General features: G+C 35.5%; 1 protein-coding gene across 3 annotated transcripts in view; it reads left to right on the top strand.

Annotated features, from left to right (window-relative positions):
* LOC145246794 (telomerase protein component 1-like) overlaps nt 1-27,477 on the top strand; it is a 715,591-nt gene that overhangs the window by 457,305 nt on the left and 230,809 nt on the right. For all 3 annotated transcript variants that reach the window (XM_080108593.1, XM_080108592.1, XM_080108594.1), the window contains 2 exons: nt 6,483-6,630; nt 14,954-15,063. In XM_080108593.1, coding sequence (XP_079964719.1) covers nt 6,483-6,630; nt 14,954-15,063 — 258 coding nt within the window. The remainder of the gene's footprint in view (nt 1-6,482; nt 6,631-14,953; nt 15,064-27,477) is intronic.

The following is a 27,477-nucleotide window of genomic DNA, read 5'->3' as shown; positions in this document are numbered from 1 at the left end:
ATTACATTTGAACCTCTTATGTTGGGATGATTACGATATATTGTTAACACTTCACAATAATTATAATGTTAAGAAACTCCATTGCATAAAACTAAATTAAACTAAATATAGATTACATTTGAACCTCTTATATCTAGCAGTTTTGTTTAAAGATTTATAATTGGTAAAATAAATCCTAACTTTATTATAAAGAAATATACCCATCCTGGGACGGGTAAAATAAAATAAAAACTGTTGCACCACGTACATGTCCTCTTATGAATATTAAAATCAAGATATAATGCTGCTAAAGCTTTTGTGCATATTTTGATTAAAATCCATAACATTATTTTAACCCTAGAAAATGTCTAAAACAAATTTAAAACGAAATTGACATCACAGAATTTTTCTGGATTGGTTTCTATGGATAAGACTTAATGCAAATAAAATAAAATAAAATATAACAAAAATGCATAATAATTGATCAATTAGTTTAATTAGTGTTGTGGTTGCAAGGTTGAACAATAATTAGTAAGGAAATACAATGAAGACGCAAACAACAAGATAACGCAATAATAAGTGTATTAAAGAAAAGGTATATTTACAATATGTACGAATGACGGTGTCGAGTCAGAGAGTCTTGGTGGGAGGACATGTACGCTCTTCGGCGTCACTTCCGGTGGCATTTGAGTAAGACACACCAAGGCCAACCTAGGCTTGCCATTTATAGTGTTATGTTATTCGCATATGCAAATAAGTGGTTGCCACCACAACACCCCACTCCCAAGATTTGAAGTCACACAGATTTCAATATCTTTTTCTTTTTGGGTTTACCATTAATGGTTCATTCACTTTTCTTTTCCTACCTGATCTTCGGGGTTCAGGTGCATTTTGAGGCGGTTCCAAATTAAAAGATTCGTATATGATATCTATGGTGGCCTCCTCTTCGACTGTTGTCGTATCATCATCATCTTGGATATGACGTTTTTTTATCTGATTTAGGTGCCTTTTATGTATCTTCTGTGGACCTTTAATCATGTATGTACAATCACCAATGCGTTTATCCACTACTCCACATTCCCAGTAAGATGTGTTATTTCTGTAGCACTTAAAATATACTCGATCTCCCGAGTTATATTTCTTTCTTCTCGTGTGTGTAGTGTTTCGGATAATTGCCTGCCTTGGCAATAGTTTGTCAAACGCTGATTTTACCTTTCTGGCAAACATTAGATCAGCTGGTGATATGTTTGATGGTGTACTAGGATGTGGTGTAATCCTATATACTTGCAAGAATTGTTGCAAGGCTTTTTCTGTTGGTGTTCCAATGGATTTCTTTAACGCTCGTTTTAGCGTGTCCATGAACCTTTCCGTGAGGCTGTTCGACCTTGGATGATACGGCGGAGTCGTGATGTGCTTCACTCGGAACGTGTCGCAAAATTCCTTAAACTCTGCGGATGTGAACTGCGTTCCGTTGTCAGTGACCAGTGTGTCTGGTACACCGAATCTTGCAAACAACTCGTGTAGGAACCCTATTGAGTTGTTCGTTGTTGGATTCCTGCAACGCATTACCTCCGGCCATTTTGTGAAACTATCCACTACAATTAAATAATAGTTTTCACCTACTGGACCAGCGAATTCCATGTGGATTCTCGACCATGGTTGGTCGGTTTTCGGCCACGGTTTGTGTACTATAGGTGGAGATTTTGCCGCTAACTGGCATCCTTTACATTTATCAATTGTTGTCGCTATGTCAGTGTCCATGTTACGCCAGTACACGTAGCTTCTCATTAACGACTTCATTCGATTTATCCCCGGATGTCCTGTGTGGAAATCTCTTAACATCCTATTCTGCAATGTTTTGGGTATTACCACTCTCTCGCTGTACAGTAACACATCGTCACATATGGAGAAAACTTCCTGCACCTTTGTGTCCGTTATAATTTTCTCTTTTATGTCCTTTATATATTCGTCTTTCTCGGCTTCCCTTTTAATGTCCGACAAAGTTACGGGTAGTTCCTTAATGATGTTTGCTACCATATTTTTTACTTCAACATTTGTCCGAATTGCTGCAATGACTGATTCTTCCAGATTGTGTTTCTGTGGTATCAGTCTTGACAGTCCATCCGCATGGCAAATCTTTTTTGATGCTAGATGTTGTAGCTGGAAATCGTAATTAAGTAGTATTGTACCCCAGCGCAGCAATCTATTTGCAGTGTATACCGGCAATCCTTTTTTTGATCCATAGATCGTGACTAACGGTTTATGGTTGGTTTCAAGTATGAATTGTCTACCATATAAATATCGGTGAAATTTAGTCACGGCAAAGATTATGCTCAACGCTTCTTTTTCGATTTGTGAATATGCCCTTTCGGCTGGTATCAGCGTTCTCGAAGTGTGCGCTATTGGTTTCCTAGACCCATCCGGCATAATATGTTGAATGCATGCTCCTAAGCCGTAGGAGCTAGCGTCACTAGCGACGACTATTTTTAAGTTTGTGTCAAAGTGCGTTAAGAATAATTCGGATGTTAGTGCGCTCTTTATTTTGTCAAAAGCGGTTTGATATTCTTGCATCCAGTTCCACGGTGTATCCTTTTTAAGCAGATTATTTAAGGGGGCTCGCAAGTTATGCATTCCTTCAATAAAAGATTGGTAATAATTTGCGAGTCCTAAGAAACTCTGCAAGGTTGTTACATTATCGAGTGCTGGCATATTTTTTATTGCCGCAGATCTGTCTGGGTCTGGACGTCGTCCATGTTTGTTTATTATGTGTCCAAGATACTTAATCTCGCTCATACAAAAGTCACATTTACTTTGTTTTACTTTAAAGCCGAATTCTTGTATTCGAATAAATACTTGTTTCAAATGTTCCTTATGTTCTTCTAGGGATTTGCTCCTGACAACAATGTCGTCCAGGTATGCACATGCGCACTCAATACCACTTAGCATAGTGTCCATCGCTTGCTGAAAGATGGCAGGCGCTACTTTGATGTCAAAAGGCAATCGGTTGTATTTGTATAATCCCTTATGCGTATTGATGCATAGTATTTTTGAGCAATTCTCCTCGACCGGTATTTGCAAATACGCGTCGCTCAAGTCTATCTTGGAGAAGATATTACCCCCATTCAACTTCGTGAATATTTCCTCTGGGCTTGGTAGGGGGTAATGGTGATCTTTTAATAGGGAGTTGACCCTGGTCGAAAAGTCTGCGCACACTCTAACTTCGTCATTCTTTTTCTTTACGTATACGGTGGGGGCTGCCCACTCCCTGTGTTATATTTTTGATAGAATTCCCGTCTGTTCCAATCTATTTAATTCTTTATCAATCTTTTCCAACCCAGCGAACGGAACATTTCGCTTTTTTCTAAAAATTGGGCTGGCGTTTTCTTTAAGTTCAAACGAGGCCTTGAATTTATTGCAGCGACCTAAGTTAGTCGTGAATGCCTCAGGAAATAATTCTTTTAAATCGTCTTTTATATTTACTGTTGTTGGAGAAGAACATTCTAATTTTTTACAGAATGTATTGATTGGCTTATCCCATAGTCCGAATTTCTCAATTAAATCTATTCCAAACAGATTTTCACTATTTTTTAGTACGAATATTTTTAATTTCTTCGAAATCCCTTTCAATTTTATCGGGAGGACAACTTCTCCTTCAAATTTTATACCACCACCAGTTACCGTCCGGGCTGCTTTACTAGTTTTCATCATGGCCGGTTTTCCCAACTTTTTCCACGTATTCAGGTTTATTATAGAAACATCGGAGCCGGAGTCGAGTTGTAACTTTATTGATGTTTTAAATATTTCCACTTTTACGTATTTTCGCTGATCTTTGTCTAATTTTGTATTTGATTTTGATTGCTGTACTCTCTTTCTGGTGTAATCTTTATATCTGCAGCAATCGCTTTTGTGTCCCACCTTCTTACAATTGTAGCATTTTTTCTTCTTATAAGGACAATCTGATTCCCAATGCTTTTCTGCACATCTCTTACAGTTATATCTAGGAAGAGGCTTGTTATATTCTGTACTATATTTATGGTTATTATCTTTGGAATATCCCGTTCCATTGCCTTTCTTTGTAAAGTTCTTGGTTGGTGCGTATGGTTTTCTAACTTTTCTTACATATGCCACTCCGGATTCTTCTATATTTTTTGAATCCTTTTTTAGTGTAATGGCCCTTTCACAGTCCTCTGCTAGTTTCTGGAGGGCTAAATCTTGCTCAGATTCCAGCTTAGACAACACTCGTCTGCGTATTTCTGCATTTTTCGTGGAAACTAACCCTTGAGCGAAGATTAGACATTTAAAATCTTCTACCGTTAGTTCTGCAAGCTTAAAATTATCGCAGTTTTTATTGACAACTGATGCGTATGTCAAATAATCTTGGTTGTCCATCTTTCTTAGATTCATGCACAGCCATCTTTTATGAAACAGAGATATATTTGGATTAAATAATTCTTTTAGTAATTTTACAGCTTCCATGAACTCTAATTCCGCAGTTTTTTAGGTAATATGTAATCTACGAATTTGCTGTGTTCTGATGTACCCAATTTTCTGAGTAAGAGGCTCACTTTTTGACTATTTGGCCAATTTTTACAGTCCAGTTGAAAAACATCCTCGTATCTTGTGTAGTATGCTTCAAAATTCTTCTCTTCCTCAGGCACATAATGAAATGTGTCCATGCTATTAAAAATAGTTGTATGGAAGAAATTAACACTATCGACATTTTCTCGATTACTCTTTAGTAGTTCCAGTGTTTTAGCAAAACGTTCCTCTTGTCTTTCTTCATATTCCAATTGTAGTTTCTTATGCCTTTCTTCCTGTTCCAATTGCAGTTTTTTCTGCTTTAATTGTGCCATTTTCTGCTTTTCTTCTTGTTCCTGCTGCCATTTCAATAATCTGTCCTCTCTCTTTTCCTCGCGGTCAGCCTGTGCCTGTATTTGTGTTTGCAAAAGCTCGTTTTGTGTAGCTTGTGTTTGCAAAAGCTCGTTTTGTGTAGCTTGTCTGCGTTCATCCCGCTCAGCCTGTGCTTCTAAAAATTGCATGAACATTTTTGATAAGTCTTCCATGTTTTTTTTTAGTGTGTAGTTAAAAAAAAATATTGTACCATGTACAATATACACTGGTTTGGGTTACAACAAAAAAGCAAATTGCTGTAAGCTCCTGTTTTCAATAATAATATCGCTGCTTGCAATAGTATATTCTTTTTGCGAGTCACGCTACAAAAAAAAAAATAAAACAGGTTTATCTGGAATCACGAAATGGAATTGACTTTCCGTTTTTAGGCACTTACTAATAAGTAACTCTTTCCACAAAATAAAAGTTTGTGTTTTTTTTTAATCGAGTCACAATTGAATAAATGTATGCAGTACATTTAGTTCTTTGAGTTTTTTTTTCTCTAGTATTTTAGTAATTAAAATACCTCTTAAATTGAGATTATCTTTTTTCCCTGACGTTTTACTGTATTATCTGTTATTCAGTGACAACTTCAAGAAAAAAAATCCTTTCCTTGAATTTTAGTTTTAGCTGTGGTATTTCCTTTTAGTACCGACGTCAACCAAAACATTAATTAAAAAGTCCTTTAGTTGTTGTTTTGTTTACGGAGAACAGTAATTAGAATCCACTGGTTAACTTTTTCAGTAGGTTACTTCCTTGCTTTTCGTAATACGGGTCTGACCTGTCGTTTTTGCGACAGAACAAAGTTCGCTTTTCGTTTGCAAGTTGGTCCTTTAGTACGATTTGTCGTGTAGCGACAAAACAAAAATTCACTTTTACATTCGTTTGCAAGTCGGATTCCCAGAAAACGGCGTAAATTGTCGCTTTTGCCACGTTAGAGGTTTTTTTTTTCACTTGAGTTGAAACTTCTCTTTAGCGTAAAATCCGTTTGCTCGTCAACACTTTGCATTCCTTAAAAAAAATGGTCAACCTTTGCGTTGTACTTTTTTTTTTTTAAAATAGTTCTTCGTCAAACTGTTATATTTGACGCTTCATATCTCGTCGCCAACTGTTGTGGTTGCAAGGTTGAACAATAATTAGTAAGGAAATACAATGAAGACGCAAACAACAAGATAACGCAATAATAAGTGTATTAAAGAAAAGGTATATTTACAATATGTACAAATGACGCTGTCGAGTGAGAGAGTCTTGGTGGGAGGACATGTACGCTCTTCGGCGTCACTCCCGGTGGCATTTGAGTAAGACACACCAAGGCCAACCTAGGCTTGCCATTTATAGTGTTATGTTATTCGCATATGCAAATAAGTGGTTGCCACCACAACAATTAGTTTAGAAGAAAATCTTATGCGTACTATATATATATATATATATATATATATATATATATATATATATAATATATGTATGCGTAAGTTTATATGAGAATAGATACGTTTTTAATACTATTTTCATTTTCAAGCAATAAATGTATACAAAAACAGGAAGTTGATTAATTGAAATATAATTTTTATAATTCAAACTTCCTGTAGTGTTTCATTCATCTTTTATTTCAGTTATGGAGTGATCAGTTGGGAACGCTGATTCATCGTTTACAGAATGAAAATAACACTCCAGCTACTTGCATCACTTTCTCCCCTCAGATGTTGACATTTGCTGTTGGTTATCATGATGGCAACATCCGACAATTTGATCTTTCAACAGGTAAGATTGTTATTTCTCTCCACTTCTTTTGCATTGTCAAGCAACATTGGCATTTAACATGGAGTTCTCATTGACAATCGCTTCCTTTGGAATTTGAGCAAGAAAAAGTCTCTCCAAGATTCCAGTACTCAGTTAAAATCTGAATAATGTTGCCTCTCCTTGATGTTTATATCGTTATTACACCCTAAACTGTCGCCATTTTTTGCAGGAGCAACAGATATTAGTTTCTTTCTATTTTCTTTTTTTTTTACGTAGGAGATAATCAAATTCCATTATTTATTTTCTATATATATCTATTTGGAAACTTTAATTATATAAAAAATAATGCTAAATATGTAACAAAGAAAATTAACAAATCCTTTAATACACACACACACACACACACACACACACATATATATATATATATATATATATATATATATATATATATATATATATATATATATATATAATTATTAAATATATTGGTCCTGGATATGACCATAAACTATATCCGATGGTGAGACCCCAGCTTGCAGGCTTTGAGGAGTGTGGAGCCACCTTATAATTGCCATTGCTCCCAGGTCCACTCTGACCTGAAGTTGTAATACCTGTTAGGGTCCCAAATATGGGTTAAATAGAAACATACTTGCAAAAAACTAATATACTCTAATTAAAACAATTTTCTTCAAAATCACCGGATTCGGCATTAAATAATCTGGAAAGGGTTGATATGCTGTAAAACAAAAACAACCAACCAACCAACCAACCAATTAAATATATATTTCAATATAATTATCTGTGAACACGTGTTTTGTCATTGTATGAGTCATTAGCATGACTGAACCAAGCGAGATTTAAAATCAGGACTCCAGAGTATATATATATATATAACCACTTCATTTACTCACATAAATTAATATACAAAAGTATAAATTTATGTGTAAAAGTATTTACTTCAACAATGCTCAGTATGTAGGTAGAGCTAGTTAGTAAGTTATAAAGTATATATGGCGATTAAGCTACACAGAATATTCCGCGTTTTATCAACTCTAGAATTTTTCAGGCTATATATATAGTAAGATATAAAATATATATGGCAATTAAACTACAAAGAGTATTCTGTGTAGCATAATCGCCATATATATTTTATAACTTACTATATATATATATATATATATATATATAATTTTTTTTATATATTTAACATTAAATTATATATAATTTATTTTATATATTTAATATAAATTATATATAATTTATTTTATATATTTAATATTAAATTATATATAATTTATTTTATATATTTAATATTAAATTATATATAATCGATTTTATATATTTAATATTAAATTATATTTAATTTATTTTATATATTTAATATTAAATTATATATAATTTATTTTATATATTTAATATTAAATTATATATAATTTATTTTATATATTTAATATTAAATTATATATAATTTATTTTATATATTTAATATCAAATTATATATAATTTATTTTATATATTTAATATTAAATTACAGATAATTTATTTTATATATTTAATATTGGATTATATATATATATAATTTATTTTATATATTTAATATTAAATTATATATAATTTATTTTATATATTTAATATTAAATTATATATATATATAATTTATTTTATATATTTAATATTAAATTATATATAATTTATTTTATATATTTAATATTAAATTATATATATATAATTTATTTTATATATTTAATATTAAATTATATATAATTTATTTTATTTTATATATTTAATATTAAATTATATATATAATTTATTTTATATATTTAATATTAAATTATATGTATAATTTATTTTATATATTTAATATTAAATTATATATATATATAATTTATTTTATATATTTAATATTAAATTATATATATAATTTATTGTATATATTTAATATTAAATTATATATATAATTTATTGTATATATTTAATATTAAATTATATATATGATTTATTTTATATATTTAATATATTAATTATTGTATATATTTTATATTAAATTATATATATAATTTATTTTATATATTTAATATTAAATTATATATGTTATTTATTTGTATAAATATTTCTTTTAATATCATTACACAGGACAATGTTTCGTTCAATAACTACGCCACAACAGCAGCTATTTATATTGATATTTTGAAGGACATATATATTAACCACAAATGCTCCTCCAATAATCCAAATTGCTTTCTTTCTAGAATTCACTAATCAAAATCAAACATCAATTGTGAAATGGGATATTAAAAAACACTTGTTATTTATGCATCAATGAAAAATTATATATAATTAGATTCATGTTTAGATACCTATATTAGTGTAATCAGTCAATGGAAAATCATAGCCACACAAATGGATGAAAATGCAAACAAACTGAAAATGAATAATCAATAAATAATAATGGCTTACAATTTTGCAATGAGTTTCTTATTTGTTGTGTGATTTAAGGATAGGAATAAACTCCTCAAGAAAAACATGGAGCATCTATTATTTGTAAGTATTATAAAATTCATCTTCTCAGCAACTTACCCGCCCCGCCCCTCCACACCCCAAATGTAAAAACAGAATTTCTGTGAAATGTTAAATGATAATTAAACTGCTGAAGCATATGTTAAACTACACAAGTTCTATAATTGAATACCCCCAGAAAAAGAACGAAAAACATAAAAATATGTTTTTGTAAACTGCTCGTGAAAATTTACTGACAGTATTATTTTTACTATTAAATGAGGTGAAAACTTTATTTTATAAAAATATTTCTTAACATTTAAAATATCCGCCATATATTCATACACCTTGTGAAACATCAAGTGACTACGCGCGTGCACACATTTCAGTAAGAAATCAATCAAGTGTAGCATAAACGAAGGCGGTAAAATGGTGCAAAGTAGTCCCAGGGTCCAGGGGTTCATACCATGGAAATGGTAAATTTGTGATGGGTCCGATTGTCAAATTCATTTTCAGTGACCTCGAATATTCCTAAAAAACCTAATTAGAGTGGTTGGTGTTCTGTTGTAGCATAACGTAATATTTACTGATGAAATTAAGAAAGTGAAAAAAAAATTGTCCGTTTCAATATCAGGAAGCAGAAAAATATCCGGAAGAGCGAGGTCATTTCAACCTTGAAGCCGAAAAATGTTTTGGGGGTCATGTTTTGGTCCCTTTGGTTCCGTTTGGCTCTTTTTTGGCATTTTTCCTAAATGGGAAACAAGATGGCCACCAGCAAAAACAATAGTGATTACGTTGGATACTGAATGTCTTCAAATATATGGAAAACTACTTGTTTGCACAAAAAATAAATGCGATATTCGTTCTCAGCATACTCGAAAACCTATTCAAGTTGACAAATTAAAGGTGAATGCTGAGGGGCTAGTAAACTAAAAAAAAAAATACCGCTTTATATGTAAGCCATTTAAATTTTCGTGAAATAGAAACACGTGTGTTCCTATTTAAAAAATTAGCAGGAGGATGTTATATATTTTCTTCTTATTCGTTAACAATAGGATAAATATTAATATTTGTTTTGAACCGAGCAAGGGTCCACCAATTCATTCCTTTTTAAATCCTACTACTAAAATCAGTCTGAAGGGAGGAGAGCGTTCAACCACATCTATTTCCTATTTACTTGCCTCCCTGCAAGGGCAGAGTTGGACAAAAGATCAGTTTTGATATGCGAAAATCCAGCTCCCCAAAGAAGAGCACTCTGGATGTAAACAAAAAGAAGATTGTCTCAGTCATGAAGGATTTCTCCTCCACTGCTCGAGGGCAAGAGTGAAACAGCAGAACAGATACTACACTGTGATCCAGTCCCAAAAGCCAAGGATTAAACTGGCAGAAATATTTCATTAGCCAAGAAGAGGAAAAAAGGGTATCGGCAGATCTATTTTTAGATTGAAATGAATGGCTCTCGTCTTGTGGAGGCCTCATGTTTTGACAAGCTTCTGGGCTTGACCTTTACTCCTGATTTTAAATGGAACACGTATATCAAATCTGTTGCTAAGGCCGCTGGAAAAATGGTTGGATCCTTCTATCGATCCAGTAGATATCTCACTGCTGATGCAATTCTCTATCTATATAAGAGCCAGATACGTCCAAGGATGGAATACTGTTGCCACATCTGGGCACGAACTGCTAAAAAGGACTTGTCCTGCCTTAATAGACTTCAAAATAGACTTCGTAGTCTCGTAAGAGATGTTCTTTTCTCTTCCCTGCAACCTCTTTCTTACAGAAGAGATGTTGCGTGTTTGTCTCTGCTTTATCGTTATTTTCATGGAAAGTGTTCGAGTGAGCTTCAGTCTATGGTCCTCCCTCGCCAAACTTTCACAAGAAACACTTGTCTAGCCGAAATCACTATCAATAATTCCCCCACTCTTTATCTGTGCCGAAACCTAAACGTAGATTCCATGAACGAAGCTTCTTTCTTAGAACTGCACGCCTGTGAAATTATCTTCCATTTTCCTGCTTTCCAGCTGACTACAATATGGTTGTCTTCAAGTCTAATGTAAACAAGTTCTTGATGAGCCGTTCCACTTAATAAATTTACCGAATTTCCATTACTAATGATTACTATATTTTCCAATTTCTACTGTACACTCTTTAACCCTTATCCTCGAGTGACCTCTTGGCCTTGATAAGTGGTGATGCCTATGTAAAAAAAAAAAAAAAAAGATGGAAATGCCAAGCAAAGAAAAGGCAGAGGACAAATTCAAATCTGGTTAGCCGTGACAAAACTCCTTCCTTTCCCTAGCCTCTTTTCTTCACTGCTTCAACGCAGTCATGACTCATCTCCACACATAGGCCAGGACTAGGAGATGAATAAAATAAAAAGACACTATCTGGGATAACTGAAAACGAATAACGACAGATATGATATAGAAATGAGAGAACGCAATGGAGTTTCATTCCACATTAAAAAAAAATATTTGTCATTTTCGTTAGTGGCGTTGGCAGAAGAGTACAAGAGAGAAACGAGTGTGAAGATAGATTTAATATCATGCCAGCTGGTTGAAGAAGAGAATAGTTCAGTCCCCACGTGTTTATAACTAGTAGTCGCCGGGGCAAAGGAAACTGATAAAAGAGAAAGAAATGGCAAAGTCTACAATGTGTTGATGTGTTGTCGTGCGTGAGTGTGAGTTGAATGTTCTTTAGCATGACAAAGAATGTTCGTTTGGGTAGTCCTATAGAATGATAAAGTTCGTGTGGGTACAGCACGTGGAAAGGTAGAAGAGAGCCATTGTTAGCTCATAGTACTCACGTTCAGCCTGGGCAAAGTAACAAGAAAGAAAATTAAAGGTTCGTGATTTTGCCTTTTATATACTCGGTGACGTGATTGAGAGCTGGCTTGTGATTGGACAAGCCAGGGAGAAATGGATTTCAAATCTCAAAGTTTCTGCCTGTTTGTAGCAGCTGCTACAGATACCTCCTTGTTGGAAAGGTTTTTCGGAAGAAAACAAAAAATGTTTATTGAAATAAAAGAAAGGTTCTTTTATGTGTGTCAGTTGTGATTTAAAAAATTTGAAGTAGTGAGGATTTTGTAATATGTCCATCCATGATAGTTGCTTGTAAAATCCGTTATTTTGTCAACACGAGGCTTGTTGCTTGTGACAGTGTTCAAATTTGTTTCATAGTATTGAATATAATTTCTTTAAATTTGAAAGATTCCAATGGAATTTGAAGTCGTTAAGTTGCTCGTTGGTGATGAATTGATTTGTTGACGAGTTTACTTCGGTGGAGTTTGTGAAAAAATAAATGTGTCGAGTGTGTTCTTCTGTGAAGAGTGTTTTAGATGGCTCGTCGCCAGTAACGCGTTTTTGTTGGACTCGACTGTTGAGTAAACAGTTATTTATTTTTCTGTAGAAAAATAAGAATTTTTTTTGTAAGATAATTTTGAGAGGAGAATGTTTTTTGTAGCAGAGAATGTTTGTGCCATGTGTGTAAATGGAGTCGAGTTAAGCCATGTTTTGTTGTTTTGATATCCGAGGTGCGTGTTTAAGACAGTGAGTAATAGTAATAGAAATTGTCTGAGTAATTTGGAAGAGACCGCAAAGGTCAATTTTTTTTAGGTTTTCCCTCTATTGAATTTGGCTGTTAAGGGGTCAAAGTTCAACGATTTAACCTTTAAGAACTCTATCAAACTCCTCCGACAATTTTGTGTCTAAACACTTGAAATTTTAGATATAAGTTCCTTGGACATAGATCTAGCTTAATAACTTGATTTGAGCCCAAAACAATAAATGTTAAGGGGTCATAATAGGGGTCAAAGTTTTTAAAAAATTGACCTCTGCGGTCTCTACCAAATTACTCAGACAATTTCTGGTCTAAACATTTGAAATTTGACATAAAGGGTATTCTTGGATCAAATATTTGAGCTATCAATATATAAATGTATGTATGCATGTTTGCATATCTGCCTAAAACTTTCGACGGAGGCGACAGATTTTCACAAGATCAGTATCGTTTGGAAGCTCCGTCCTTCACACAAAAATATAAAAAAATTGGCTAAAAACATTAATTCTTCACCCTCAACTGGGCACTTTTCTACAGGGAGGGGTCGCTTTTTTCGCCGATATTTTCGAAAGTCATCCCCTCTTTTCGATTGTCTAGCATTAATTAAAACCTATGTCACTACCGGCTTGAAGGGGGTCGTAACAGCAAAGATGTCAGGTGTTTTTCCCGTTCTTTTCCTCCTTCATGGTACGGGTTCAAGCCTGCCTTCCTACAACCACTTTTAAAATTTTTTTGCTCAACATACACCTCCAAACACCCGGGCAACGCCGGGCTGAAATGCTAGTATAGATATATAGATAGATAGACTAGCAATTCCGCCCAGGTTAGCTCGGGCTCTATGTACTGTTCATAAGGTAATGTGCATATGTATACATTAAAAAGTGTGAATATGTAAAGTAATGCCTTTCTGTATAATAGTTTTCCTTAACTACCATAGAGAAAAGACAGACAGGCATTTTCACTTTTATAGATAGATAGAAAGATAGATAGATTGGATGCAATATATAGTAATAATTTAAAAAGTATAAAAAAAAAGATAAAGACTCACGTGCCACCACAGAGAATCGAAACCGAAACGTTCAGCTCACGATTTATTTTGCCTCTGCCGTCAGTGACTGGGCTGTGAAAACATGTTTACTTCAAGGCTAAAAATTAAAACATGAACCAATAGCTAATACGTTAAGCATTCGTAATGCCGGCGTTTGACCTTCACCTGGCAAATTTTATTTTTTTTAAATTTTCACACTTTTGCACCGATTTTCCGGGCTAAAACCCAAATATAAAGTTTTGCATGAATTCAAATACCTTATATATGAAGTTTCATGTCTGTAGACCACAAACTCTAGGAGGAGTTTGGTAGGCAGAATTTGTTAAACAAAAATATATACGTATACATAAATATATATGGAAACAATTTTGTGTTTACTATAAATTTTTTACACAAATATTATGCAAGTATAAATCATGTAGAATATCTTCATGAATATAATTACACGTAATAGTTAACTAAAGATGATTATCCCATTAGAAAACCGAAAAAACTAATATGGAATTAATTAAAATGAATGTGTAAAAGAATATGCAAATCAGCTAGATCTTTTGCTAGTGAATGCAATTCCAAAACCCATATATAAGAAAATTGTATTTTCTTTTTAAATAAATAAGAGTGTTTTTAATATGAACATCAATACACAAAAAGAAAAACGCATTTATAGGAGTATATATGTATTTTAGACATATCTATAAAAGTGAAATTGTCTATGTCTGTGTGTGTGTACATTTCCCTACCAAATTACTCTGCCAGTTTTCAGTTTGCAGACTCGAGATTTGACATAAGGGATATGGAGATTTAGGAAAATCTTTTTAATCGGTTTTCGGCCAGAAATTTGGCTGTTAAGGGGTCAAAGTTTAACGATTTGACCTTTGAAAACTCTACCAAACTCCTCTGCTGATTTTGAATCTAAACACTTAAAATTTTAGATGCAAGTTATCTGGACATGAGTCAAACTTTATATATATATATATATATATATATATATATACATATGCACATAAAGTTATGGACAGTACATAGGGCCCGAGCAAAGCCGGGCTGAACTGCTAGTAAATACTAAAACAATTAGATCTGTTTTTGACAGTTACGCATGTTTGAAATTGTGTTCCTTGTAAGCACAAATAAATTCTGTTATTTTGTTTATGTGTCAAAGACAGAACCAATAATTATTTCAATAAAGCACATTGTATGTTTGCATTATATTTATTTCAAGATGGATGTTTCTGTTTTCAGGTTTTGAGATCTCTGCATACAAACTCCATCGGGAAAGCATAACATGCATCAAATATTCGCCCACGAAAAAACAGTATTTAGTCACTGGTTATACCGATTCCACAGTGATGGTTTGTATTTGCAATTTACATTTAATTAGAAAAAGACAAGTAACTAACAATGGTTTAACAATATTTTTATTTGTAAACTGACTTCTACTGCATCTCTTTCTATTTCTTCCTAACAGACCGTCTCTTACGGCTTTTTTTCTGCATTTTTGCTTCCAACTGTCTTTCCATCTCTGCCTATCCCTATGCTTCTCTTGCTCTTTTTACCTCTGATTGCCTCACTCTCCCTTTCTCTCTCAGATCATCAATAAGAAAAATAAGAAAACAAGAAAGAAAAAGCTGATTGATTACTTAAGCTAGTTTTAGTGTTGCTTAAAAATAAATAATAAAAAAATACAAAAGTAACTGATTGCTGTTTGACCAGTAAAAAATAAAACAGTGAAAAAAATTTCCAATGCATGTTTCGGTGTATCTTGTTTAGTTCTCGACTTTTACTTGTGTGCACATTTTTAGTTTTATTTGTAGTAAAAAAAGCAAGTGTAAATTTTTTTTTTTTGTTGGTTATGTTAAATGTTTTAAGAACAGATGCAACAGATGTAAAAAAAACAATTTAAAGAATTGTGATAATTAAATTGATTGACTTACCGAGAGTTGTTAGAGATCTATCAGACCGGTACAACAACTGTTAACAGCGCGTTATATTTACAAGAATACGTTTGCTTGTAAGTAACGAGGTAATTTTTTGTTGCAAGCTAAACGTCTTCCCCCCCCCCACTCGTCGGTAGGAAATATCGACACATTGCAACGAAAAAATCCGGCTGCGAATTTCAACCAACTTTAGAATTTAATTATTCTCGAGATAAGTCGGAATTAACAACATGGAGGATTCAGTCTCGATGAAGGAACTGAAGCTGAAACAGAAACTTCTTCAACGAAAAATACAGACTACCCTGGAAGGGTTAGAAAAGGAGGAGAAGAGTTCTGAAGAAGTGGTTTCTCTATTTAAACGTGAAATAGAGGACTGGTTAGAAGAGCTGGAAGGAGTCTCCTTTGGCATGGAGGAACACTTTGCTGCAAGGGGAGAAGCAGAAGCTTTGGCAAGCTTAAGTCTAGCTTCCTTCCGCTTCAAATATGAAGCCAGGCAACGTTTAAGTTTTCTGCACAAAGCTGACCAGAGTGAGAACCCAGCAGCCACTTCAATGGAAGGAGATATTGACTCTACTCCAAGTCAGGAGAACCCGGTTACTCCAAACACTGAAAGATTACCACCCTTCGAACCAAAAGCCCATTCTTCATTTTCAGTGGAGCCATTCAAATTAAAATTGAAGGGACCATGCGTTGATGAAAAAGACTTTGAGACCAACAAGAGGAGCTTCAAGGACTTTTTGACAAAATTTGAAAATTGTGCCAAGTCCATTGCGTCTGACACTGAAAAACTCTATTTTTTGAGATGTTCCTTCGAAGGCAGGGCACTCCAACTTATAAATCATCTTTCACCCTCTGACGAAAGTTACTTGATGGCTCTGAAGCTACTGAAGGACCAGTATTTGGACGAGGAGGAGATAAGAGGGGAAATAATTCAGGAAATATTAGATTTTCAGTTGGACAATCCCAAAAACCTGGAAGGATTAAAAAATTTTATGATCAAGACCCAGGCAGATATGTGGGAACTAAGGGCCTCTTATAATTGTGATTTATATGACGATAAGTCAGCTGGAGCGATAATAATCTCACAAGTGTTATTTACGAAATTCCCTCCTGAAATAAGGGAAGAACTGTTACGAATTTCCGGGAGTTCATACCCAACATTGTCTACACTGTTAAAGGAAACCCTAAGTATAGTAAAACGGATGCTGGTTGCCAGAAAGCCGACCAAGATACTAATAGCCAAAACTCGACTCCAACCTAAGTTTAAGCCAGAGCAGACAATTGAAACCTCGTCTCTCAAAACCTTTAATACAAAGTTAATATCCGAGGCAAAATGTGAATTTTGCAAAACAAATAAACATTTGTCCGAAGATTGTGACAGCTATTCTACTCATGAAGCAAGGATAACAAGGTGTAGAGAGTTGCGTCTCTGTTTTCGGTGCCTAAAGAGGTCCCACTTGGGGAATATGTGTCCATTAAAAACATCAAGAAAAATTTGTTGTCATCATTGCAACTTGAAGGGACACATAACTGCTATGTGCTCAACCATTACAAGAAGTATGCAGGTTGATACTTGCCTGCATACAAAGGGCTATGATGATGCTTTCCTGTCACCCATAATTGGCATAATAGTGAAAAGAGGCGAAAAAAAGGTGAAGGTGAACTGCCTGTTGGACACTGGCAGTCAACGGACTTATTTTGACACTTTAATTTTAAAAAAGCTGAATTGCCTCTCCTTAGCCAAGGATAAAAAAATGGAGGTAAAAACCTTTTTAGGCACTAGTCCTAAAAATTTTAAGGAAATCTCTGTGGGATTAAATTTGGTTACTGGGAGAACTCATACTCTCCCAATTCTAGCAACCCAGTTGAACTTATCCTATCGCCTTGAAGGACTTACTCAGATTCTTGGGAATTTAAAAAATCGCAGGCTGGCTGCAAAGTTTGATGCCAAGAGGGATTTGATTATAATAGATGGGTTACTAGGACTCGACACAATCCAGTACCTGGAACCTTTAAAGGTAATCCCTTGCATGTATGGAGTGGCATTCGAGACACAAAAAGGATTAATCCCCTTTGGAAACAGATGTTCTTTTCTCTATAAACACCAGATTAAAAACCAAAAAAGAACACAGATTAATTATGCAGAAGTGTTGGCTAGAACTGCTGAACTTCCACCTGCCAGAATCAATTATGTGGTTCACCCAAAGGAATCCTACCCAGACCCTTTAAAAAATTGGTTCGAAGAAAGTAATGTCCAGCGAGGGTTGGAGAACATGTTCAACCTTGAATCCATTGGATTACCCACTGACAAGAAATTCTCCACCTTGGATGAGGAGAAAGTTAAGCAATTCCGAGATTCCATCACATTTAAAGATGGTCTTTATCATGTGCAACTTCAGTGGTATGAAGATAAAATAAAATAAGTACCTTCGAATCACAATGCTGCTATTCGAGTTCTAGAAAGGGTTACCAAAGATCTGGAGAAGAAAAACTTGTATAATCACTATCTGCAAGTTTTTCAACAACAAGAAGATGAGGGCATTATCGAAGAGATAATTGTGCCACCTGAACAATTTAAAGATTATATATGGATACCTCATAGGCCAGTGTTAAAACTAACTGACCAGACTACTACCAAAGTGAGACCAGTGTTTAATTGTTCATATAAGAATAAGGACTCAGTATCATTGAACGAAGCAGCATATCCTGGAGTAAACCTGATGACAGACATGATAAAATTGATGATCCGATTCAGAACAAACCGATACGCATTGCTAGCTTACATTAGGAAAGCATTTCTGATGATTCGGCTGGCATCTGAAAGGGATCGTAATCGATTTTGTTTTTTTCTAAAGAAAGGTGAAAACTTGCATTGCTACTGGTACAAAACCATTATATTTGGCTTCAATGCAAGCCCCTTTATTTTAAATTATGTATTAAGGTTTCATGCGGATAAGTTCCCTTTGGATGACTGTTCAGAAACATTGAAATCCAATTTTTATATGGATAACTTGGTGAAAACTGCAAATAATGCAGAAAACCTATCTGCCTTGTATACTACTGTGAGAGAACGTTTACAGAAAGGAAATTTTGATTTGCAATCTTGCAATTCCAACTATGTAACACTCCAAAAGAAAATTAAGGCAGATGGAACATTGTCAGGATTCGACTCTGGTTGGGAAAAAGTGTTGGGATATCAATATGACCCTGTCCAAGATTCAATAGATGTTTGCCCACCATCATGCGACGTGGAGGCGTCTACTAAGAGGAAAATATTGTCTGAGACCTCTAAGGTATTTGATCCTTTGTCTCTTTATCTACCTGTGACAGTGCGAGGTCGTCTCTTGATGAGAGAAATATGGAAACAAAAATTAAATTGGGATGATGTGGTTCCTCAAAGTATGAGTTCAGTTTGGAGAACGCTGGCAAAGGATCTGTCCGCGTTAAACACTGTATCATTTCCAAGGAGAGCTTTAGATGAAGGAAAGGATACCAAATTATTTTTCTTTGGCGACGCATCTAAAGCAGCATATGGGTTTGCGGTGTACGCTGTACAGGATGGGAACTCATCCTTGGTCTTTGCAAAGGCAAAAATGGCTCCTCTGCAGGGAAAATCCCTCCCGACGTTAGAACTTCTAGCGGTATTTTTAGCCGTGAAGTGCCTCCCTTTTATAAAGGAGTCACTAAAGGACATTACTATTAAGGATGTCTATGTAATCACGGATGCTCAGGTGGTTCTGTCCTGGATTCTGTCCGATTTTGTCCAAACGAAAAACGTGTTTGTACAACATAGATTACAGGACATAACTCAAATGACAGAGAAAATCAAATGTGATTTCAACATAAAAGTCAACTTTAAGTATGCATCGACAATTGAAAACCCAGCGGATTACATCACCAGAGGTTTGACCATCAGAAAATTTAAGGAAAACCTTTCTCTTTGGTATGAGAGACCTAAGTGGATAAAGCAAGAAAAATCCTCCTGGTGCCATCGTGAATTGGGCTGCCTTTCTAAGGCTCAAATGGAACGGATTAGTGCTCCAGTAAATTGTGCCGCAGAGAATGAGGTGGCTATATCAGAAATCAAACTGGAAAAATTTTCTAGTTTGAGTAAGTTGATCAGTGTGACTTCACTGGTATTTAAATTCGTCAACAGGTTAAGAAAGAGGGAGATGGATCCCGAGTTACAGGCAAAAGCCTACCTGATCAAGACTATGCAAAAACAATCCCTTTCAAGAGAGTTAGACTTCTTGCTAGACCCTGGAGGAAAGAGCATGCCGAAACTGGTCAAGAACTTGAATCTCTTTCTAGACCCCAAAGGCATCATAAGATCAAAAGGAAGAATAGGAAACTCTGAGTATCACTCATATGAAATACAGAATCCTATTTTATTAGGAAAAGAACATTACCTAACAAAATTGATCATTCAAGAATACCACCAGAGAGGCCAACACCTAGGCTTAGCCACTACTCTGAATGAAATAAGGTTAGGCGGTTATTGGATACCAAAAGCTAGACAGGCTATTAAAAATGTGATTGGTACTTGTATGAAGTGTAAAAAATATAATGCCGTTTCCTTCTCAGTACCAAATTCGACCGACTTACCAGCCCCTCGAGTGAATTTTGTCAGGCCTTATTTATATACTGGTGTGGATTTTACCAGTCATATCTATGTTAAAGGACAAGAAAGAGATTACAAAATGTACATTCTTCTTTTTACATGTATGAGTATTAGGGCTGTGCATTTGGAACTGGTTCCAGATATGACTGTAAAATCATTTATTCAAGCATTCATTAGGTTCACGAACGCGAATGGAATACCCACGCACCTTTATTCGGATAACGCTCGCACATTCAATGCTGCTGTCAGAATAATTAACCGGGGGATGCTAGCGGACTAGCGGACGAATTCAAAGAAAGATTCAGTTCTTATGACTTGAAGCATTGTACGATTCCACTGTTTTCACCTTGGTATGGTGGTAGTTGGGAAAGGTCTATCAAGACCATAAAATCCTGTCTATATAAAACAATAGGAAGAGGTAAAATAGACTATTTTGGCCTACTTACAATTTTGTCTGACGTGCAAAGGGCAGTAAATAGCCGCCCCCTGACATATAGGAGCTCTGAGGACTTTGAGCTAAATATCTTAACCCCTAACTCTCTCATGAATGCGAATATTGGTCAGGGAATAATGATGAGGGTTGAAAACCAGGACCTGGAAACAATGGACCCTCTAAGTCGAAGTGAATTGATTCAAACCCTGCGTTCCCGGGAAGAAAGCCTAACTAAATTTAGGAAGGTTTGGAATGAGGACTATTTGTTGAGTCTCAGAGAAAGGGTTCTGAGCCTAGCTGATTGTTCTTTTGAAGATAAAGTAAAACCAGGGGACATAGTGCTCATAAAAAGCCCTCTGAAGACGAGACCTTTCTGGTCTCTAGGTGAAGTTCTGCAGTTAATCCAAGGAAGTGACAATATAGACATATATTCTATTAAACATCTCTTTCCTCTGGAATTCTCTCCACAGCCTGGAGAACCCGACCCTATAAGCATGGAACCTCCGAATTCACAGGATATGAGTCAGGACCCACAACGGAGGGAGAGTACTACAATTTGGATCTGTCCTAGCTGTAACAGACCTGAGGATAGCAGACCTATGATAGCCTGCGATAGATGTAATGACTGGTTCCACTTCAGCTGTGTGGGTCTAACTGAAGCACCACCAGAAGATGAACAATGGTTCTGTTCGACTTGTGACCCTCAAGGAGTTGTACCTGGTAGACCCAGTTTATCGGGAGTCTAAATGAACTTTTATTCGCTTAATCAAGATTTTTTTTTAATTTTTTTTGTGGGGAATGTGTGATAATTTAATTGATTGACTTACCGAGGGTGGCTCGGTGGGAAGGGAAAGACACTCATGGCTGTGAACGGGCCGGCCTGGTGTTTGTTAATGAAGAAAATAGGATGTCTATTCCTTATAGCTTAAATAGACATTCCAGTCTCATTTCAATCTCGCTGAACGAGAGATTGAGACTATAAAAAGAGTCACCTTTGTAGGCTTGTTGTTGTTGTAGTTTTGTTCTAGTCGTTGTTAGAAATCTATCAGACCGGTACGACAACTGTTAACAGCGCGTTATATTTACAAGAATACGTTTGCTTGTAAGCAACGAGGTAATTTTTCATTGCAAGCTAAACGTCTTTTCTTCCCCCCCCCCCACTCGTCGGTAGGAAATATCGACAGAATGTAATCAGGGGTAATAATTTAGGCTGGGGTATTTATCTCTCTTCTTAATAATTATTTTAATTCTATCTAAGCGTGTTAATGTAGCTGTTAGTATTTATTTAATCATGATTTATGTAAAAAAGAAAAAAAATTAAATATTGTGGTTGACAAAAGTTTAATATTTCTTCATCGTCATGTTGTGGTAAGAGTTTTAAAAAAAGACAACTCGATATTTGCTGGAAACAAAATATATTGAAAAACAAAAAAGACACAACTCGATATTTGCTGGAAACAAAATATATTGAAAAACAAAAAAGACACAACTCGATATTTGCTGGAAACAAAATATATTGAAAAACAAAAAAAAAATCAAATGCAACAACACTATTTGAGTGAAACGATAAAATTGTTGCCCTAAAGAAAAAAAAAACATTACAGCTTTATTTTAAAACTTTTGTTGAAAAAATCAATTCAGGTAACTTGACTATGTAGTAGAGCTGAAATCTATTCAATGTAGTCGCCTTCAACTTCAACGGTCTTTATAGTAAATGAAAGAATCCATTGTTATCCTAAAAAAAAAAAAAACGTAAAAAGAAAACATATATATCATATGTTGTGTGTCGGTCATATTGATTTTTGCACGTCATATGCATTTTATGTAGGTTTTTAATAATTTTAATATAGAATAGAAAGGTCTTTGTGAGCAAGTGATCTTATATATCATATATGTTAGAATTAAATCCTTCAAACGTTTAAGTTTTAATATAAATGAGGTAAAATATGTAAAGTTTAGACAGCATTTTAAAATTTCGATAACAAACAGAAAATGATGACTTTTGCAGAATGTAAGCTGATAAAATAATTTTATGGCCAGTATATGTAAACGATGAAAGCAATTGGAATTTCAATCTTTACTGGCAAATAATGCAGTGGTAATTTTTAAACATGACTGGTTAATCGCAATCAAACATCGATTTGTCTAATACATTTCTATTTAAGCTTTGTAAGAAATTAATTCATGCATTATTATTACAATGCATAACAATTGCATTATGATTGGCTAATCATATCTCTTGATTATCCGATAAAAATAACGGTGACTTTCTGAAAGCGTTTATTACTGAAATAATTATTTGGTAATATGTGATCGATGAAATCAATTAGAATTTCCCTTTCATGTAAAAACCAAAAAGCAAAAATTTCTCTAATTCACTAGCTAATGAAATAACGATTTGTCAGATGCAATGCTCTAGTGGTCTAACTTTAAGAATTCTTTGACTTAGTTTTATATAGTGTTATATATATAGTTTTATAGCATAGTGTTACCTGTGGACAGGATTCAATATTTAAATTTTGATTTCACCCAAAAAACTATCATTAATCAAGTACTGAAATTGAAATCAAAACTCTTAGTGAAAAGAAAAAAGAAAAAATGTCAACAATGAGTAACAGTGAGAGAGTAAAGAGTAACAAACTATAAAGAAGAGTTTTGTTTTGATACTCCATGCAGAACAATATGAAAAAAAAAAATACATATGTAAAAATATGAACAGCCCTTAAAAAATTTAAAAAGCAACATACAAAAGAAAATCTAAATGCAATCAAGAAGTGTAGTTCATCAAATATTTAAAGAAGCCAAACTTGGAGACAATGCTTATCGAAAACATAAAACAATACGGAAATGATAAAGTGGCAAAAGCAGTACTGCAATAAAATGTCTTGTAAGAAATAATAAATAAAAAAGTATAAAACAAAAAGAAATCCAATGTTCGCGGTATGTTCCAGGTTCCCCGGACTGGGTCTTGCCGTTCTGCTTCTTTCAGGAGCTCTTCCATCATGGCGACCGTTCTTTCTCCCACCTTATCATTCCATCCTCGTCCTTCGGCGTGTCTCTTTATGTAGCTGCATGCTGGTCTAAGCTAGCCAGCAACGGGGTAATGTCCGATCAACTTTCCGCATATGGAAAAAAGTTCACGTCTGTTGAGCTCCTGCTTCAGTTGTGGGATATCATTTCCCCTGCGAAACTCTAGGCTGCCTGACGCACCTCGTTTCAGTTTTAGGTCCAAAGCAGCCCCTCCGTCTAATTTTTCATGCTCTTTGGCGACCAACCCGAACCTCTTCAAATGAGCTACCACCTCCTTGGCAGTTACCAGTCTCATTCACCAGAATGTCGTCTATGTATGAGCTCACTACCCCATCTCCCTTTCCTATTGTCTCTAGAATCTTCCTGAGGATAGTTGACATAATCTTGGGTGCCGAATTTAACCCGAACCCCACTCGCGTAAGGCAGTAGGTTTTGCCTTTTTACTTGACTAACTGATATTTCCAGAGCTTCTTGGCAACATGGAGTTTCAAATAGGCAGATTTTAGATCTACCAATGTAGATGCGCCATTCATCTGCCTCCATTCCCTAATGGTCTCACTGCACACATCTACGGTGTCGCCTCCCGTATGGCACTTAACATAGCTCTTGGAAATCCAGGACCGGTCTTACTTTCCCTTTAGTTGTTTGCAGAACGGCCATCAACGGCAAAATGCCCGACTCCACATCATCGGTCCAAGGCATCAGTATCCCCTCCTCAATCCATCGGTCAACTTCCTGCTCAAACTCTTTTCTTGCCACTCCTCTAAGTGAATTTGTGTAGCACGCCACCCTGTTTGTCAGCGATGGCGCTTGATGTTTCCATGCCCACTCCACCGTCCACCGCTCTCCGTCGAATTCGGCTCGGAAGTCCTGATCTTTGATCGACAATTTTCTTTCCTCCCCGGCCTTGTTGATCCCTCTGGGGGCGTTCTCCGTCACCGTGCACTCAGCTAGTCCGAACCTCACATTGTCACATGTGATGGTAACACCTCCAAGGCGGCATATAACATCCATTCCAATGATGGCTTGGACGCCAGGCACCAGGCACCAGGCGATTAGTGACAATTGCATGGACCCTCATCCGACATTCAGCAATATCAATAGTGACGGTCTTCCTCCCTCGACACTTCACTCGCGACCCATCGAATGCCACTACTTCACCCTTCCCTTTCCATCTTCCGACAAGGGTAGTGTGCACCATGGTAGTGGTGCAGTCAGTGTCAATCAGGGCCATAACTTCCCGTCCTTCCACCGCAATCTTCTGTTTGGGCATCTGCTGCGGGTGCGCCTCTATTCTCGAATCAGGGCGGCTGCTGGCGCGTCGGCCTCCCCTCGCCAGTTTCCCGAACTTGTGCATTTTACCACTAAATGGCCTCTTCGATTGCATTTGTAACACACTGTCCGTTGCAAGAACTTCCTGCAGTCTCTTCTCATGTGTGGTCCCCCGCATTCGAAGCATGCGATCCCCGGGTTTGGCAGATTCCTGCCCACATCCTGCTGTACCGTTTCTGTCATTCCTCCAGGCTACGTGGGCTGGGTGCTCACCAGGATTTTTGCAGTTTTAAGCAGCTCACTCACATCCAGCGTCTCCACTCCTGGTACCTGCTGCAACCTTTTCGATATCTCTTCCGGGAATCCGGTAACAAAAGTCATCTTGACTACGTGACTCGTGGCATGTCCCCTGATGCCCGACAACTCAATCAATCTCCTTATCTCATTCGCGTAGACATCAACAGATTCACCAGTCCACCTCTTCTCTTTCAACTTATTAAAGGCCTCGAAAGGCCCCTCTGCAAAAGCTTCGATCAGTCGACCCTTGATGGCGTCTGCGTCACCCTGTTCCCGCTCGCTGAGCTCCAAATAGAGGGCCAGTGCGTCCCCTTCTAGAAACAGTGGTATTACTGCAGCCACATCATCCAGCTTCTGAATCCTTGCTACAAGGTCCACTTTTTTAAGCCACGCCACCACATCACCGTCGCCATTAAAAGGCTTAATCATGTTGCTTAAGCCTGCATTGGCCATCGCCGAAATAGCTTGAAGTAAAATGGGGGGGGGTCACCTCAAATACACAAACGGAATGTTCAAGAAAGATTATCGCTACAGTCCTCTATCTCTACTCTTGTTGCCTTCTCTCCTGGCTGATTGGGAATAATCTCCCAGCACCGAGAAATGAACATCGTTTTATAGTTTCCATCTTCACGCACACACGAGATTATGCGAGAACGGACGAAATAAAAATGCTGGCCGCCATGTTTGTTTTTCCTTTTCTTCGCCTGAACTCACTCGCTGAGCACCCACGGTAAGACTTCTTTCTTCCTTCTAACCACAATTATCTAATTCTCTGTTACGAATTCCAGAAGATCAAAGAAAAAGAAGAAAAAACAAATTAATTTGAAAAGATATTCCTCAAGATTATAACCAGCCCTTCATAATGGATGAACTTCAAGATTCTATATCAAAGACCCATAACACAGCTGTTGAATTGGACGAAATACCTTTTGAGCTGATAAAAAATCTCCCCTAAATATCTACTATCCATTTATAATGATTTATAGACAGTATGTAACATCTCCAAACAGTGGAAGCAGGTTATCATACTTCCCATAGCAAAACCCCCAAACAATTCAGATACCAAAAAGTACAGACTTATTATGCTGATAAGCACTGACCTATAAAATTCTGGAAAGAATAATAAATGGTAGATTAACAAGGCACTTAGAAGAAAAACTAATTAATTATAAATATTCAAACCAGATTCTCCAGAAATAGAAATGCAAGCGACCAACTAGTCTGGCTGGAAACCTTTCTCTGAGATGCTTAACTGCCATTTGACATATGGAAATCTGACATGATGAAAGATTTAAAATCACTTGCTTTAAAAGGAAGATTACCCTAATTTATAAACAACTTCCTAACAGCCAAAACCTTACAAACAACAACAGACAACACGTTCTCAGAAATAAAGATTGAGGAGATCGCATCCTATGTGGGAAGCGTATTGTTATATATAATATAAAAAAAATCAATAGTATTGCAAAACCTCTCAAACTTGAAGGATGCTTATATATAGATGACATTTTGATCTGTTATTCACCCAAAAAACATTAAGACGATCAGGTGACAACTACAACACTGCTTAAATAGTTGTTTAATTTCTTTTTTGACTCCAAACCAACATTTATTTGCCATATAAAGCAACTAAAATACAACAAAGTCTTCCCATTCATACGAATCGTGGCACACACTGATTGTTTGCTGATAAAAGCACATTATCAACATTATATTAAAACTTTAGCATGCTCTAAATTAGTGAATCATATGAAAATAATAGAAACCATACACCATCAAAGAATTATACTGGCTGCTTTTCCAACAGCTTTGGTGGAAAGTTTGTATGTAGAAGCAAACGAACCTCCTTTCGCTCTACAAATACAGAAACTTGCATTACAATACTGTACAAAACTAAAACCATGCCCATTAAATCCAGCTCACAATATTATATTCAAACCAATGTAGAAAAAAATTATTTCAAAGAAAAATAAATGCAGTAACGCCTTTTGGACTTTGAATGAAAAGTATAATAGATGAAGCTAACATCTCAAAAACATGACACTATAAAACCAACTATTGTACCCATAAAACAGGCAAAAATGGAACTCAATAACTTTAAAAATTCTATACACTGATACATCTTTAAGGAAGCTCTAAATGAAATTCTAAATATATATGACACCATATTTATAAA

This window comes from Euprymna scolopes, chromosome 24 (genome assembly GCF_053919585.1).
Source record: "Euprymna scolopes isolate OS-2025 chromosome 24, ASM5391958v1, whole genome shotgun sequence".
Taxonomy (NCBI): domain Eukaryota; kingdom Metazoa; phylum Mollusca; class Cephalopoda; order Sepiida; family Sepiolidae; genus Euprymna; species Euprymna scolopes.
This window is presented reverse-complemented; position numbering and strand designations above follow the sequence as displayed.